We start from the raw sequence: 17,971 nt of genomic DNA on the forward strand, positions 1-17,971 counted from the left end.
GCACAGGAGAGAGGCGCGTCTGCCTCGTTGGCCTTCTGAACAGACGCCTGAGGCCTGTGCGTGGCTTCCGTCTGCTGCGTCAGGGTAGAAGTGCTTATTCCTTGTTCAGAGCAGTCTCTGAGTTACAGCTGTCCCCCACGCCTACGCTCACCGCCCCCTTCCACAGTCCCGCTTCCACGGTCCCGGGCAGACGATTCTCCTGCCAGGTCATCAGAAGACCAGTAATAACCCGACGCTGCGTCCCGGGGCCGACGTCGGTCACCTCACTTCATCTTGCCGTGGAGGCATTTTACCTTCCAGCTTCAGCATCCCCAGAAGGCTGAGTACAGCATAGTAAGGGATTTTGAGAGAGAGACCACGTTCACATGACTTTTATTAGAGTATGTTCTGTTTATTGTTATTGTTAATTTCTTACTGCAGCCTAATTTATGAATTAAACTTTATCATAGTTTACCATTCAAATGTAGTTGAAAAATAAGGTCTGGTCCCCATATGCAGTTTCCTGGATCCATGGGGAGCGTCTTGGAACACGTCTCCTATGGATGAGGGGATGACTGTAACAGATTTTGAACAAATTTTTCTTGTCTAAATTTTGCAATGGGATACTCCATCATTTGAAAAATGTTTGAGCACAACCTAATATATGAGTATTTATTTATAAGTGGTATGTTTGTATACAGCTATTTAGAAATAAAACATACCAGACTAGCATTTTAAAAGGATGAGATTAAAAACATAGGAACACATATTTTATTTCTTTCCATAAGACACCAGGATTGTCCTACACCCTTGACATGTGCATACCTGGGCTTGGTGACCTGTGTGTTTCCCCCCCTGTGTTCTCACGCCCTGTCTCTGTCCTGTAGTTAGCTATGGCTGCGGGATGTGTGCCTGTTTGCCCGCACGGGGGCCATGAAACACCGTGGCCTGCTCTTCCCCAGCGACGAGAACATCCAGACTCAGGAGGAGCCTGGGAGCCAGAGGCCACGTGGAGCAGCCCCTCAGCCCTCACCCCACCTTTTCTGTGGGGTTCAGAACAGGGTTCTCTGTAAGCCACTGAAATGGGGGCCTTACCTGCGGCAGCAGCCAGACACCTGATCTGTACGACTGTACTTGTCATCATAAACAACCAAGCCCCCAGGAAGATGCTTCTGAGCAAAGCGGTTTCATGGATTTCTTCTTCCTGTACAAGCTGCAATAGTGTGGCTCCAAGTCATGAAAATGTGATTTACCAGCTTCTGCTGATGAATACCACTGAAGATTTTATTTTTATACTTTGGGTTTACATATTCGAAGTGCTGAAATATAATGGTAAGTTATCACATGGAAATAAAGCAATTACTACAAAACAAATAACTAGGAACGGCAGGGACCCAAGACAACTGGAAGTGTTTTTAGTTACCAGCTTGTGGTCAGACACTACCTCGATCTGAGTAACCGTGTGTACCCGGTGAGCCGGGACCAGCGTGCCATGACCATCCTGGCAGGTCTCCTACTGCCGGTCAGAACCTTGTGGAAACAGAACCACTTAATCAGATGACTGTGAAAGCAGGGGAGTGATTCCACTGTGTGGAGGGGTCCAAACCGATCAACTAGAAGCATAGTGAGTCACTAAATGATAGAACCTCAAGTTTTTATCCATTCCTCAAGTTTTTATCCATTCCTCACTTATTTCAATGGACTAAACTCATCAATTTGAAATTTTTATAAACTAAAGACTAAAATTGGGTATGCTGTCAGCTTTTAAAATATATATAGGGTCCCTATGTACAACTACTAAGTGTCTGTTTCATTGGAGAGCAGATTGCACTGTAGTACTTCACCCCAAACTCGTACAATTTTTACAAAATTGAGGTAAATCCCTCTCCCCCAGCACTGCCCAGGAGCAATATAATTCTTCCTGTGAATTCAGTATTCAAGAATTTTCTTCTGATAGCCAGAGCGGCAGAGGGGACACACGTGGAAAGGAGAACTGTCCCCCAAGGAGAACTCCTCCAGAGCAAGGAGACACGTGTGGTGGAACACATGTGAGCAGGACAGGAGGACCGTCTCCCGGGAAGACTGGCTGCGGCGCGTCTCGCCCGGATCCTGGTGACCGTCGGCGCTGGCTGGGAGCGGGGTGAGACAGATGGGACACTCGTAGGACTCCCGGTGCAGAGCCTGCGACACAGGAGAGCACGTGAGTTGCTGTGCAGGTCGTAACTCTGTCGTGATGGGGAACTTCCTAAATTTAAGTGAGAACTGTGTACCAAGAGACACGGACTTCTAGAAATGAAGTCTCATCCCATGTTTCAATGGCACCAGCTACACGTGCACTGCCAGTCTCGCGGAAGATGGGGAGGGAGACTAACCTGCTTGTGATGAGCAGTTCTAGAACCAAAATACCGTATAAGATGCTGAACATCAATGGTGTAGATTTCCTTTTAGTTGAGCAACCAAGGGTGGTCTTTTTCAAAATCCTCGACCCTATACAGCTTCCAAACTTCTTTATAAATTTTCATATTTCATGATTTTCTAAGTAAGTTTTTTCTCTGTTGAATTCTGAGTCTCCCTTTCTCCCAGGGCTGCTACAGCCGTCAGAGGGCAGCGCACAGGCACAGCCGGGGCAGAAAGCTCGGCACCACAGGGTCCCCAAGTCTTCCCGCTCATGTCACCCAGACTCCTGGGGGCTCTGCCGCTTCCAGTTAGTGACCATGCCTACCTGGATCTGGATCTTTTCCCAGTCTTCGTCTGTGAGCTCGTGGCCGCACCTGTCCTCCAGCTGCTGAAGAACACTTCGGTTTATGGCCAGGCAGTGGTCGATTTCCCAGAAGAGGTCCTCTATGTCTGTGCTGTAGGAGCACAGTAGGCGGTGACTGATCTCTGTGAACTGGAAAGGAAGCGGGAGGCACTGACAGGCCTGCAGGGGCTCTACCTGTAGGTGCAAAGGAAGCACCTTCTTGGGTTCTGGCCACCTTTTTTTTTTTTTTTTTTTACGAACTTTCCTCAGGTCTCTACCTTTGAATAAGACTTTTTGGGGAAACAGACATATGGATATTTACCTAATAAAGCCATGTCCAGATAGAAAGAGATTCAGAAATGCCCACCTGGTTGAAGTCTTGGTGGTTGCTAACAAGGGGTACTTTATAATTAAAAGTTGAGACCTAATAAAAGGGGAAAGGAGGGGCGCCTGGGTGGCTCAGTGGGTGAAGCCGCTGCCTTCGGCTCAGGTCATGATCTCAGGGTCCTGGGATGGAGCCCCACATCGGGCTCTCTGCTCAGCGGGGAGCCTGCTTCCTCCTCTCTCTCTGCCTGCCTCTCTGCCCACTTGTGACCTCTGTCAAATAAATAAAATTATTTTTTAAAAAGGGAAAAGGAAGAGGAGAGGAGAGAGGAATTAGAACTGCACAAACTTCATCCCATTACCACCCTGCTCTGGCAGCATCTGTTTTTTTTTTTTTTTTTTTAAGATGACATTTATTTACTTGACAGAGAGAGAGATCACGAATAGGCAGAGGGGCAGGCAGAGGCAGAGAGAGAGGAGGAAGCAGGCTCCCCACTGAGCGGAGAGCCCCATGCAGGGCTTGATCCCAGGACCCTGAGATCATGACCTGAGCCGAGGGCAGAGGCTTTAGCCCACTGAGCCACCCAGGCGCCCCTGGCAGCATCTCTTCTAATCAGTAAGCAGGGCGCTCACTGCGTGCGGCCACAGTGCCCTGCTTGCCGGGCCGTTGGAACCAGCACTCTTCCCTTCCTTCTGCTGGCCAGCTGTCTTCCCAGTGTGGATGCAGATTATGAACGATCATCTTAGCGTGACCATTATAAAAAAAAAATTATCCCCTTCTTCTAAACTAGTTTATTCATTCTGTTTTTTCTCACCAAACCCTAAAATAATAATAATAAAAACTCCCATTGCCCAAGGACCTTAAAAACCTCCTTAGCGGAGGTCATTGATTTATGGATAATTGTATAGCCCCTTGCTACAGAACAGATCTTTAGGACTTACTTTAAAAGTGTTTCCCTTGCCAGTCTACCACAATGGAGGCAGCATATTACTTTTATCTCAAACTTTAAAGAGTTTGCCTTGAAAGCACTGTCCTTGAATAGAGTTCTCTAACTCGCCCCTGCTCAGTTTATAAAGTACTACATTTTTGATACAAAAGGATTTAGAAAAACACCGTGATCTTAGGCCAACGATTTAGCAGGTTGTGGGGTGGCTGTCAGCACCTCCTGATGACAAGCAGCAGGAACGGCCGGGGTGAGGCAGGAGTTCTACAGACCCTCCTGCTACGGCGCGTGCACTGGTGGGAGAATTCGCTGGCGTCTGATGAGTAAAATGGAACATGCCTCCATCCTGTAGAAGCCACAGTTGCTAACTGCAAAGTGGTTTAACATCATCTCCTTCTCTCTCTATTCCTCCCCAGACTGTTTTGGTCTATGTTCTGATTTGGAAGTATTTACTGTGTGATTCTCCCTGGTTTTTCCACCACTTCTTTTCAAAAAGGGAACAGTTCTACGATTATTGGCTTGTTAGAAATTTAACGTGTCTAAATCTTTAGTAGGGGTTTTATTAAGACAGTTACTGTTTTGTTAGTGTCTTGGTTACAGTTATACAGGTCTTGGATGGTTTGTCCATCTTGCCCTAAGTCCTCTGTGAGTTCCCAGGAACAAACATGTTAGGAACAATGCCTACATAGAAAAGTGACTTTGTGATTACAAAGGGCTTCAAGAGTCCAGAAGTCATTCTCCTTCGCTAGGCTTGGAAGGAAGAATAGTTTCATGGTTTTCAGTTAGGTTGTAAAGATCTGGATTACCAGAGAAAAGGCAATCTTAGTTGAGAAAATCTTGAGAAAAGACTGGAAACAGCTAGGGCGTTGGGTGGGGCAGAGAGAATGGTTTTATTAAAGAGTTTTGGGGAACAGTGCTCATGCGCTGCTGGTGGGGATGTAGACTGGGTCAGCCGTTGTGGAAAACAGTACAGAGATTTCTCAAAAAATTGGAACTACCATATGATCTAATAGTTCAGTACTGGATATTTGCCCAGAAAACCCTCATTTGAAAAGATATATGTATTGTTTATACGTATTATAGCATTGTTTATAATAGCCAGGATATGGAAACCAGCAATGTGTCCATCCATAGATAAATGGATAAGATGTGGTACACACACACACACACACACACACACACACACAGAGCAATATTAGACAACCATAAAAATGATGACATTGTGTGATTTGTGACAACAGAGATGGACCTAGAGGGTATTATCCTCAGTGCAATAAGTCAGACAGAGCAAGACAAATACCACATGACTTCACGCATATGTGGGATCTAAAAACCATGAACGAAAAGCAGACACAGACCCGTAAGGACAGAGAACACACCGGCGGCTGCTCGAGGGAAAGGGGTTGGAGGGACGGGCACAGTGGGTGAACGGTTGTGGGAGAGTCTGGCTTCCAGGTACGACGGACGCGTCACGGGGATGAAAGGCACAGCTGCGGGAGGGCGGTCAGTGCTGGTGTGTCAGGGCCATGCGGGAGCTGGTGTGTCAGGGCCAGATGGGAGCTACGCCCGTGGGGAGCACAGCACGCTGGACAGACTCGGGAGTGTCTGTGTTGCACACCTGAAATCAGCGTAACATCACGTGTCAAATATCTTCAAATTGAAAGAGGGTTTTGGGGGTGGACTGCATTATTTTTCTTTATCTTCTCAAAATAGTGTGATACACTTAGAAAAACCCCCTTTAAGCGTCATTGTTTTTAGAACTTTCTAAAATGTAAGAGCTAGCTACTCTAGATCGTCCCTTTGCAAAAGAAATGTAACATGAGCTGCATCTTTAATCCTAAAACTTGCAGAAGCCACGTTTTAAAAAAATTTTTTTAAGGTAAAATTAATTTTCAAGTTTTACTTAACCCAGCATATCCAAAATATTATTTCAAAATATGTCAATTGAATAAACTATGAATGAGGTATTTTATTCTTTTTTTCCCGTTAAGTCCTTGAGATCTTGTGTATCCAGCCTGTTTCAACTCAGACTGGCCTCACTTCAAGGACTCGAGAGGCGCACACGGCATGTGGCTGGTGGCTCCCGCGGACAGTGCTACACGGAGTGGGGTTGTTGGAGAGTGACACAGTGCCCGAGGCCCAGGGATGTCGCTTGGCCAGGGCCACACCGGGGGGCTCCTTTTTAAACACGTAAATAGCTATGGAATCATCTTCTCCGAGGGCTGTGCTGGCTGTCACCCTCTTACTCTCTTGCTGCTCCTTCCCCAGCACAGAGCTGTCTGGAGAAGTTGGCACCCCGTCCAGAGACTCACACTGCCATTCCTCCCGCGCTAGCTGGGGCCACTGACATGGCTCTTCCAAGTGGACGTGGGGGTCTCCGGGCTGGACTCACAGTACTTTGCTGCTCCGGGGACAGCCCAGCAAAAGGCTGGAGGGGACAGAGTCTGCCTCCTACAGGGTGGCTGGCTGCACTCGTCCCTGGCTGCACTGCTTTGAGTCCCTGAAATCTGGGGGCTGTTTGCTCCAGCAGTTAGAAGTGTCCTGGTTGAGTGACCACACCTGTCCCGTGTTGCTGGGCTTGGAGATGGGAATGAAGCCTGTCCGAATCTCAGAGACAATGAGATGGATGATATAGGGGATGTAGATTCTAGATGGTGGTAAGAATTTCCAGCTCTCAAGTGTTCTGGTCCACGGGATATCTCACGTGTGTTCTGTTTTTATACGGCCCCACCTGTCTGAACACAGTGCGGAAGTCCCCTCTAGAGCTACGGCTCTGGGGTCAGACCTCAGAATGGGCCTTTGGGGACGAAGTGTGCCCTTCCACTTCTTTTCCTCCCCTAAGACGTCGTGGAGACCCACAGGAAGGGAGGGCAGCTGTGGTGAGGGAGCCCCTGCTGGCCTTTGTCCCTGGCTGGTGCAGGATGACTGCTGGGTTTCAGGGAAAGGCACCCACACGGCTGGTGGCTGGGGTTTTAATGATGTGTGCGGGAATCTTCCAGGCATAATTGTTTGCAATTATTTTTTAGCCATAAAGACGCCCCCAACTTACAGGAGTTTGACTCGCAATGTTTCGACGTTACGATGGTGGGAAAGCGACACACTCGTAGAAACTGTGGTCCACGTTCAGGACGTGGACCTCTTGCTGGGCTAGCACTTCGAGGTCGGACCCTCCCTGATGATGCTGGCTGGTGGCCGCAGCTCCCAGCAGCCGTGTGACCACCAGGGTCAACGGTCGGCAGGGTGGGAACTGGGTGCGCCCCCACCGCCCGCCCGTCCGTCACTTTCAGGACAGCGTTCGTGCAGTGCAGGAGCGACTGGACACCCTACTGTCACACAGGCTTCGTGTTTCCTGACTGCGTACCTGTGGGCTCGTGGGAGCACTCTGGGCACACTTCAGGTGGGCCGCGCTCTGCGGTGACCTTGGCGAGGGGAGGTGCGGGACATGCATTTTTGATTTAATGATATTTTTGATTTACGATGGCTTTGTCGGGAGCTCGTGCTGTCATCGGTCGAGGAGCGTCTGTATTTGGAGGCCTGGAGGAAGCTCGCCTGCTGCGAGGAAGCTGGTGCCGCTGCCCCCACTGAACTGCCAGGCAGCTGTAGCTTAACTGAGGTCGATCGGTGAATCCTAGGGCTTTGATTTTTATTTTGTTCTTTGGCTCTTCCACTGTCTGACACTCTCTAAACGGATGATGGGCAGAAGAGTTCCCTGCGGTGTAAACGGGAGAAGTCCTTGGCCGTCTGTACCGCGGGCTCCGGTTCAGGTTCCATGACCCCGGGTGCTGAGTTTTCTTGAAGGGAGAGCCATCTCCCAGGTCTCCATGGAATGGAATGTAGGATCTTTCCTTCCTCCAAAGTTATGCTCAGAGAAAAGGGGTCACATTCTAGTGCAGACCTTACAAAGAATTTCGGGTGCCGAGGCATATTCTGAAGTTCTTTCTGAACACAGACGTGTTGTCGGGTGTGACTGCCCGACCGGGGGCTGGCTCTCAACTGTCGCGCTGGGACAGCGGCCTCGGCCTCCCCGGAAGCCTGTTGGAAAGGCGGAGTCCCAGCCGTGCCCCGACCTGCTGGACCAGAACCTGGGCAGCGGCAGCCAGCTGGGGACTCTGCTGCTCGCTCGTTTGGGAACTGCTGCTGAGGTCACCCGCTTGACGGGAAGCGTCCACGTTATCTGGCTCCGCCTTCATGCCCTCCCTGGGCTGGGGCCCCCGCTGCAGGCGTGAGGGACCACCGGGGGCTCTCCGGGGCCCGCAGAGCCGGGAGCCAGCGCGGAGCGGAGGCCGCGTGCACGCGGAGCCCGTGTCGTAGCGGCGGATGCGCGGGGAGACCTGCGGGCGCCCAGACGCCGGCGGGACCCCAGCTGCTCGCACACGGGGAGGCAGACAAAGCCGCTCGGAGGGAAACACGCTTTGAAGGGCTGTTGGGGGACTGCCAGGGGCGCTGGCGAGGGCAGCCCCGGCACCTTGTCCAGGCGCCTCGTCCTGCCTCCGCGGGGCCGCCGGCACCCGCCCCGCTGCCTCTAGTACTCCGGGTCTGGGGCCGGGGGCGCCGGACCCCGCGCGGCCTCACCCTGCGCCGTTCCCCGAGGCTTCCCGCTCCGTCCTCGCCTCGGTCGCGGCTCGGGCCGTGCACCCGCCACGGCAGGCGCTTCTGGAAACCTGGGCCGGCCGGACCCGCGGCCCAACCGTCGTGGGGGGGGGTGTCTCCCGCTCCGAGCTCCGACCCGAGCGCTCCCCGGGGTCACCCGCGGCCCGACCGTCGGGGGGGGGGTCTCCCACTCCGAGCTCCGACCCGAGCGCTCCCCGGGGTCACCCGCGGCCCGACCGTCGGGGGGGGGGGGTCTCCCGCTCCGAGCTCCGACCCGAGCGCTCCCCGGGGTCACCCGCGGCCCGACCGTCGGGGGGGGGGTCTCCCACTCCGAGCTCCGACCCGAGCGCTCCCCGGGGTCACCCGCGGCCCGACCGTCGGGGGGGGGTCTCCCACTCCGAGCTCCGACCCGAGCGCTCCCCGGGGTCACCCGCGGCCCGACCGTCGGGGGGGGGGGGTCTCCCGCTCTGAGCTCCGACCCGAGCGCTCCCCGGGGTCACCCGCGGCCGCCGGGCGGGGAGGGGGGTCCGCCGTCGTGCAGCTCGGGGAGCGCCTGGCTCCGCCGTCCCGGCGTCAGCGGCGCTGGTTCCGCGCCGTCGCCCGCTGTCCAGGGGCGTCCGACGACCCCGCGTACGTCCCGGCGGCTTCACGCTTCCAGCCGAACGCCGCGGCGGACCGCTCTCTGCGCTTTAATCCTCGACCGGGACGGGCCCGTGCTCCGCTCCGCGTCTGCGCGTCCGCGCGTCCGCGTGTCTGTCCGAGCGCGGGCGCGGCGCGTGCTGGCGGCGGGGCCGGTCCCGCTCCCTGAGCCTCGGCCGGACGTGCGCGCGCCGCCTCTGCGCCCGTCTGCGCCTGCGTCACGTGCTCGTCTGCGCCTGCGTCACGTGCCCGTCTGCGCCTGCGCCTGCGCCGGTCTCCCCGTCGTTCGCGCGCTCCGTGTGGGGCCGCCGGGCGCGCGCCCGTCCTGCGTCGTCCGGGTCCCGCGAGTCGTGTCCGCTGCAGAGACGTGACGTGTCTAGCGGTTTAGAGAAGCTTCTCTTTATTGACAGACAGACAGACAGGGGGACGGGACCGAGACAGCGGAGGGCGGACCGAGGGGAGCGCGCGCCCCGCTGAGCCGGCCCGGGGCTCCGGGATCGCGACGGAGCGGAGCAGCCCCCGGGCGCTCGCGTGGACGGGTCGGTGTCCGCTTGTCTCCGCACCCGTGTGGACGCGGAAACTCCGACTCATTCCGTCGTGGCCGCCCGCGACCTGACCCCGCGGGAGCCCGGCCGAGGCTCCTGCACGGAAGGCGCGGCTCGGGCGCGGGAGCCGTCGGTGTCCGCGCCGCGCGGGGTCTCGGAACGCCGGGCGCCCTCCTCCTCCGGACTGTCCGTCGGGGCGACGCTGACTCACCGTCGCCGCACCGTCCTCCGGAACCGGCTTCCTGCGGCTCTGTGGTGCGGCTCCGGGACCCGCAGCCCCGCGCGGGCCTGCGCCCACGGCCCCGAGAGCCGCCTGCGGACCGGGCGCGGGGGTCCCCCGCGGTTCGACGCACGCGTGCGCGCAGACGCCGACGGCCTTGGGGACCTCCCGTGGGGACCACCCGCTCTTGTGTCTTTGCGGGAAACTGGCCTCGTTCAGCGCGAAATGCTGATGCCGGGGTCTCTGCTCGGACCCACGCGAACCGACGGGAGAACCTGCGGCGCCGCGAGACGCGGCCGGATGCAGGTCCGGTTTAACACAAGCGTCCGAGGGTCCGGCGTCCCGGGCTGCTGCTCCGGCCGCCGCTGCGCCGAGCCCCGGGTGCAGCCCCCGCGGCCACCCGCGCCCGCCCCGCGCCCCCCCCCCACGGGAGCCGCGCCCGCTGCGGGCCGGAGCCACCCACCCTCTGGGGGGCTGCGGGGGCTTGGGGTGCGCGGCTCCCCCGCAGCCCGGCCGTCGGCCTCCCCGAGCCGGGACCCACGGCTCCCCACGCGGCTCCCCGGCTCCGGCGTCGCCGCCTCCGTTGCGCGCTCACGGCTTCTCCACATCTGCACTCTTAACGGCACGCGTTAGTTGTGGTCTCCGCCCTGGAAGGCGACCTGCGGGGCGGGGCAGCCGCGACGGGGACCACCGCCCAGGGGGTGGCCCTAGGGCTCTGCTGGGGGACGGAGGGAGCTGGACGAGCTTGGCGAAGTGCGGAGCTGCGGGCATCCGCCCCCGAAGGGCTGTCGCCTGGGACGGACCGGCCCGGCCAAGCGCGGACCCCACACTCGGTGACGCGTCGCACTAATTCCTTCCTGCCGCTCGGAAGCACTTCGTCGTGAGGGAAGGAGCGGTTCCTGGCATGTGTGACGGTGCTGCAGGGCCACGAAAACGCGGTTACTCACTCTGAGTAACCACCGTGAGAGATTAACAGGATTGGTCCGACGGTGTGGGAACGGCTGGCACCGCACCTGCGACCCGGGGACCCAGGTGACCTGTCACAAGGCGGCCTCCAGCTTGCAGGAACAAGGAGGGCTCAGCAGAGGGCTCAGAGGCCCAGCAGGAGCCGGCAGGGTGCGGGGGGCTCTGCCAGCTGTGCCCGGCAGCAGGTGGGAGGGGGCGGGGGCCGGTGTGGCAGGAGTCGCCCTGCTGCCTCCCGCTGGCCTCTGATGGCCGAGTTGTCTTCTTGGAGCACGGGCCTCACCACCTCTTCTTTGACCTCAGACTCCTCATCCTGGGCCTGTCTGGAGGCTGAGACCCCTCCAGGATCCCTTGGGGCCTCGCGCCCACCTTCCCTCTCATTACTGTCCTGTGGGACTTTCCAGCCGGATGGTCATGGTTCCAGAGTCCCATGAATAACTGCCCTGTGTTCCTGTTTCCATGACTTCCTGCACCGAAGGCTCCCGAGGACCGCATGTGCACCCGGGGTGCGTGGCTCCGCTCCGGTGAGCTTGCTCTCTCAGCTCTCAGAGCACTGGGGCCCCTGCCCTGGGCACTTAGCGCCGCGGGACGCTGTTATCTTTTCCTGTGTGTATTTCTTATCTCCTCGAATGAATTCCTTAGGTCCAGAGAAGCATCTGATTCATGCTAAGGCCCTTAGCATTCCTTAAAAAATCTCGATTTTACGTTTGCTGTAGATTAGAAACAAGGACGCATATGTGCCCCAACGTCCACGTTCTAAAGGAGGACAGCACGGCGTCCTCTCTGGGATTAAAACAAAAGGGCGATGCCTCCGAGGAATGACGTGAAGTTATTTCCAACTCTCAAGATTGAACAAAGCATCGGCATTTAGCTTTTAGTCATGACATCGACGTTAGCTTATTAATAGGGATACTGAGAACCCTTCAGTCCGCATTTGCAGCAGAATCCTACACGCGAACTGCTGGGACCTTACTCTTGCAGCTGCACACAGTCAAAAGTCAGCAAGGGTGATAGTTACGACGTTAAATCAGCGATACTGACGACCACCTGTCCTGGCCGATTCTCAGCGCAGCCATTGTTAACTCTTGCTTGCATCTCAAGTTCTTGTGTGCTCTTGCTTTCTTTATTTCCTTACTGGGATCTGGGTCAGATGCCCTTAGTCACTGAAAGGGCAAAAACTGCCCCTCCCCCCAAAAGCAGCCAGTTGAGTTCTAGTTTTTAAACCAATGATTAATATTACTAATTCTACGGAAACAAAGTGTGTAAAATATTCAGTTTTAAGAAGGAATGTCTTCATATATGTTTCCTTTTAAGTCTTCTATTTCAGATATTTGATAAGCTTATTGATATGTAAAGCAATTACTGGTCATTTACAAGTAACATACGAGCTAAACATTAAAAAAAAATACATGAACAAAAGTACCAGGTGAACTTTGTCTGCCCGGGGGGCCTCTCTAAGTGATCCGTCTGGATGTCAGCAAATTGCTTACTAATGTGTTGACTTATGACCACCCTCAAAAGCAAAATGAAAAGCCTGGAATTTACAGCATATCAATGAATCAGTTGATAAGCTTTTACTGGTTTAATACCCTCCCAGTCTTGCTGCTTGGAACCACTCCAAGTTAGCAACAGAATGTTTGCCATCTCTACGTGATAAAGGAAGTCAAAGGACTAAACAAACTTTAAGACCATTATGCTGTTTGGTGAGATGTCAATGAAAAAAGTAAGAGAAATCTCATGTGGGTGGGTGTGGGAGCAGGCGGCCCCTCAAGTCAGCCAGGGCATCTGACAAATCACTAACCTTACTTTTTAAACAATGGTCAGGACTTTTAGCTTGGGTGGAGATAGTATAATGCATTTGAAAAGTTTTAATTGCAGCAATAAAAGACCATACCTCAATTATATGACATATGCTAGCAGAATTTCTAGATAAGGATCAAAGGCATTCAAGGACCAAGCACTGCATTGTGGCCAACACTCGGGCTTTCTGTACACACTGGGGACAGGTAGGAGCACAGCGGCTTTCCTGACCTCTCCAGGCCGCTCTGGCCGGAGTCCACCGAGACACGCTGTGAGAGCGCCCAGGACAGCTGTGCCATCCCCGACAGCCCCGGTGCCCACTCAAAGGCACTGCTGACTCCAACTGAATTCTCTGACACTCAGAGACAAAATCCAACATTTGATCTGTTCGGTTCTTTACACAGGACTGAAATCTATTGAAAAGATCCCACATTGTAACACATCACTTTGTTCTTGTTCAGTTTGTTAAGAATGTGCCAATGACATTTTAAAGGAAGAAAAATCTGCAAGAACAAATTCTCAGCGCATGGAAGCATTACTGTCTGTAGAAAGACGAACTCTGTATTGTATTCATTAGTTAACATCCAGTAGGTTCATGGAAGCCAAAGTTTAGAAGAGACTTCATTAGTCCCCCTGTAACAGAGGGAGGAAAAGGCAAGGCCAGAGTTCTGTTCTAAGAAAGAGGGGTCAGTTTATAAAGACAGAATGACCTGCACTAATCTAATCTACAGTATTAAAAACATGTCCATCTTGGCGAGATCTTGAAGCTCTAAACAGAAGCACCTTCTAATTTATTATGCCTAAAAATGTCACACTTTTCTCCCTCCTTGCCTTTCTTTCCTATTATAGACGTTTCCCTTGAAGGTAGCATATTGTTACTGCACATTTTGCTTTGTAAACTTACTAATTTCTCAAATTCAAACATCAGATGTCTGTTTACTAATGTACAGTTCCGTGCACTTTTAGGTGGTGGGAGGGTGGTGGGTGCCCAGGCCCGTTCTCACGGGCCGCCGCGAGGCTGACTTCTGGAGGAAAAGCTGGCATTTCTGGAATGTCACTATGTTACAAAGCTAGGCCCCTACCCAGAGGAGGCTTAATAAAGTCATTGTTCATTCTGGCTTTGGAATTTGTTTTTGTTTTTTTTTTTTTAAAGGTGGATTATTAGGAAAGCTGCACACGCTGCTTCTCCTGAAGCTGGACTTGAGCGCGCACCTTCAGTTCTGACACCAGCAGGACGGATGCCAGGAGAACCCAAGGCTGAGAGCTGCATTTTATTTCAAATCTCTTAGTCTGTGCTTTCTAGATTTTCAAGCTTCATGTTACTGGCAAGCTTATATTCCTTTTTTTTTTTTTTTTTTTGAAGATTTTATTTGAGTGAGAGCGGGTGGGCACGTGAGCCAGTGCAAGCAGGGGAGGAGCAGACGGAGAGAGTCTCAAGCAGATCCCCACTGAGCATGGAGCCCGATGGCGGGCTTGATCTCAGGACCCTGAGAGGACCCTGAGATCAAGACCTGAGCCAAACTCGAGAGCTGGACACGCAATCCACTGACCCACCCAGATGCTCCACGGTCTACCTTTTTGTACTGTATGGTCACTGACAAATTGGTGTAGATCTAGGTATTTTTGATACTTTTGTCCTTTAATCTGCACACAGAGGTGAGAGTTTCCCACCCATCATGTTACAGTATTAGGAGTCTGAATTTGCCTACGTATTTAGCTTTCCTGCCGTGCTGTGCATAGTCCTGTACTGGCACATTACTGATCAGCCTCCTATCATCTCAGCTTGGAGAGCTTTTTGCATTCTCGAAAGGCAGGCCCAGTGGTGATGGCCTCCCTCAGATCTGTTTGTCTGGGGACATCTTTATTCATCCTTCGTTTCTGAAGCCCACCTTTGCCAGAGAGTGTGGTCAGGTGAAATTTCTCCTTCCAGCACTCGGAGTATTTTGTCCCTCTCTATCCTGGCCGGCCGCGTCTCTGCTGGGAAATATGCCTTATGGGTGTTCCCCCGGGAGTGTGGAATATTTTTCTCTTGCTGCTTTCAAGGTTCTTTGGTTTTTGAGTTTTATTATAATATATTTTGCGAAGATCTCTCTCTATTTTTTAAAGATTTCACTAGTTGAGAGAGGGCAGAGGGAGAGGGAGAAGCAGACTCCTCGCTGAGCAGGGAAGCTGGCGCCGGCAGGGCTCAGTCCCAGGACCCCAGCATCATGACCTGAGCCCAAGGCAGACGCTTAACTGAGCCACCGAGGCGCCCTGGGGGAGATCTCTTTAAACTGAGTTTGTTTGGTGACTCCGAGCTCCATAAACTTTGCTCTCCAAATTTCTCACTGATTCGGGCAGTTCTTAGCCATGATTTCTTTTGACCAGCTTTCTGCCCCTCCCTCTCTCCTCCGGACTCCGATTCACAGACTGTTTCCTTGGATAGTATCACAAAGGTCACATATACTTTCTTCACTCTTGTTCATTCTTTTTTCTTTGTTTGCCTCTGACTGGATAATTTCCAAGTTCCTTTCTTCTAATTCACAGGTTCTTCCCTCTGCCTGATCCGTTCCGATGGTAATGCCATCTCTGCTCTTAGGCTCCAGAACTTCTTTGGTTCTTTGTTGTTATTTCTATTGAGCTTGTCACTTTTCTCACGTATTATTTTCCTGATTCCATCAAATGTGTCTTTTTGTTTTCCTGCACCTGAGCTTTCTTCAAATGCCTGTTTCGAATTCTTCACCAGGCTGTAGCTTGCCACGTCTTTGCTTGGTGACTAGGAGGCTGGCGAGACCCTTTGGTGGTATCATATCGTCCTGATTTTCACGTTTTTTTTCAGTCCTGCATTGCTGTCACCAAACCAAAGTAACCGTGGCCTCCTGTGTCTTTACTGAGTAGCGTCAGGAGAGATGTCCTGTCAGCCCTGTATGGGTTCTGAGGCTTTCTCAGACCTCCTATGGATACTCCTGCTCCATGTTGTGCTCCTCTTATGGCAGAATTCTTACGCTTGTGTGCCTTCTCTGGACTCTGCGTCACGCCAGGCCAGGCGCCGATGGCCTCCCTTCGACTTTCCCCAGGGTGACGGTGAGGCTCCAGTCTGTGTTCTCCCCCCGGCCCCCAGATGCAGGCTGGCTCTCCGCATGTGCTTCCTGGCCGTCGCCATCAGGAGTGCGCACAGAGAACCAGCCACAGGGTGTGGGTGAGTGAGGCACATGTGGCACTGGGGGCCACGTGCGGGGATCCACAGGTGAAGCACCTCCCCTGGGGCTTCTTGATGGAGGCTGCAGCAGTCAGTAGGGTCCTTGTGTTTTTCATGCCCTCAGGAGTCCTACCTGCTGCTCTTCCAGTTTCTTCCCACCCCGGGTCACGCAGCTCATGGCTCAGTATGCTGGATGGAAGGACGAGTCCCTTTGGTATGTCCCGCACAGCCCAAGAAGCTGGGTGCTCACTCACAAGCTCTCACGTTCCCCTGCAGGAGAAATCATGGCCAAGAAGATCTCTCTTGGGCCCGAGCTGTGCCTCCTTGGTGGAGGGGTGACATGGGTACAGTGTAAGTCCTCTGGCCCTCTCCAAGGGCGTTGTGGAGGTTTCCTTTGGAAACCTGGACTTCACAAAGTCTCTCTTGGATGTGGGTGATTGTCTGAGGCAGTGCTCTCCAGGGGCTCACAGACTGTGGCCAAGAGGGACTAGCGCACCTCAGGGTCCACAGGCACCGAGGTGTGTGTCCCTATTACTGGACACATGGTTGGGTGAGACTCCTGACTCGCTTGCTCGGTGGTGCTGGAACCCACAGTTCCCACAGAGGCGCTCTTACCTGTGGTTGGATGCCAGACTGTCATATGAGTGAGGAACATTTATTTGGCCATGCTGCTAATGTCAACCCCAGAAAACATTTTTTTCCTGATCAGAGTTTTTACGTCCCTTTATTTTTAGGTGTTAATTATTACAAAAGGATCCTATTCCACTGCACTTTGTACCTGATTCTTGTTGCTCTATAGGAAAAAATTATTGCATGTTTACCTTGAATTGGAATATCTAATAATTCTAATAACTCTTCAAATGACTTTACTGATTTAAAATCCATGTATATAGATAATATATGTACTAAATATTATATAATACAAACACACACACACGGTATTTTGTTTTCTTGTATTATTGCATTGGCAAGGATTGGCCAAAGTGTGATAATAGATAACCTATTTTGCATCTTTAGGGTTTCAGTATCTAAAAAATATGTTTTTAGTTTCTGATATATGGTCTTTACTGTGATAAGGAAATGTCACTTTAGCTTGAGATTGCTGTCATTACTAAGAAAGGCTGTTTAGATTTAGATTGAGACGATTTAATATAATTTTTCTCAGTCATTTTTATATATTTCTGTGTTTCCTATTTTGATAGGAGGTAAATAATTTCAGATTTAAGAGCATGAATTTGCACACAAGTCTTATCATAACCATAGATTTCCACATCTATGGTTATGCCTTCCATTCTGTGTGTCTACATTGTTTTATCTTTTTTAACCCTGGTGAGACTTTATCTTGTACTTGGTAGTTTTCCAATCACTGAAAAAATAGTCACTTCTAGTTTCTCTTTCCTGAAATACCAGCTATTGGCTTCACTTACTGGTTTTACTTTTATCCTAATAAATTACTTCTTTTATCTTTATACTTTCTACTTCCTACATTTAAGAGTTCTTTAGTGTTTAAATAGCTTTCTGACTTAAATGGTTAGTTCATTACTTTTCATCTTTCTTGTTTAATAATAAATGTGCTTAATCCTAGTGGCCCCTAAATACAGCGTTAGCTACACACCATAGAACTCTAGTGTGTTCACTGTCACAAGCGCCAGGACAGAATGTAACTTAGACTCTGAATTTCCTGATGTGTTTTAATACTCCTTTATTTTATTGTGATTTTCTATTTTTTCATGGCTTTTGCCTTTTTTTAAAAAAAAAACGATTTTATTTATTTGAGAGAGAGAGAGAGAAAGCATGAGTGGAGGAGAAGGCTAGAGGGAGAGGGAGAAGCAGACTCCATGGTAAGCAGGGACCCTGATGTGGGGCTCGATCCCAGGACCCTGGGATCCTGACTTGAGCCGAAAGGCAGATGTTTCACCAACTGAGCCACCCATGTGCTCTGGGATTTTCTATTTATTTGCATTTGCATCATTTCTTTTTGAGCATGCCTTTATATAAGGCATTTTTATTTCATTTGATTCAAATGTTTCTCTCATAAGCAGCTATTAG

At 52.1% G+C, this 17,971-nt stretch overlaps 1 protein-coding gene across 9 annotated transcripts in view; it reads right to left on the minus strand.

The window, feature by feature from the left end:
- Positions 1-366: 366 nt before the first annotated feature.
- RNF32 (ring finger protein 32) overlaps positions 367-17,971 on the minus strand; it is a 39,204-nt gene continuing 21,599 nt past the window's right edge. For 2 of the 9 annotated variants that reach the window (XM_045086294.1, XM_013063265.2), the window contains 2 exons: positions 2,702-2,914; positions 367-1,192 (listed from right to left, as the gene is read on the minus strand). In XM_045086294.1, coding sequence (XP_044942229.1) covers positions 782-1,192; positions 2,702-2,914 — 624 coding nt within the window. In that variant the 3' untranslated portion in view covers positions 367-781. Of the gene's footprint in view, positions 1,193-1,239; positions 2,161-2,701; positions 2,915-5,366; positions 5,606-17,971 lie in introns of those variants that run through there. The other 7 variants (XM_013063269.2, XM_013063268.2, XM_013063266.2 and 4 more) reach the window with 7 other exon arrangements.

Source organism: Mustela putorius, unplaced genomic scaffold (genome assembly GCF_011764305.1).
Source record: "Mustela putorius furo isolate JIRA1106 unplaced genomic scaffold, ASM1176430v1.1 tig00000929_pilon_pilon_pilon, whole genome shotgun sequence".
NCBI classification, from domain to species: domain Eukaryota; kingdom Metazoa; phylum Chordata; class Mammalia; order Carnivora; family Mustelidae; genus Mustela; species Mustela putorius.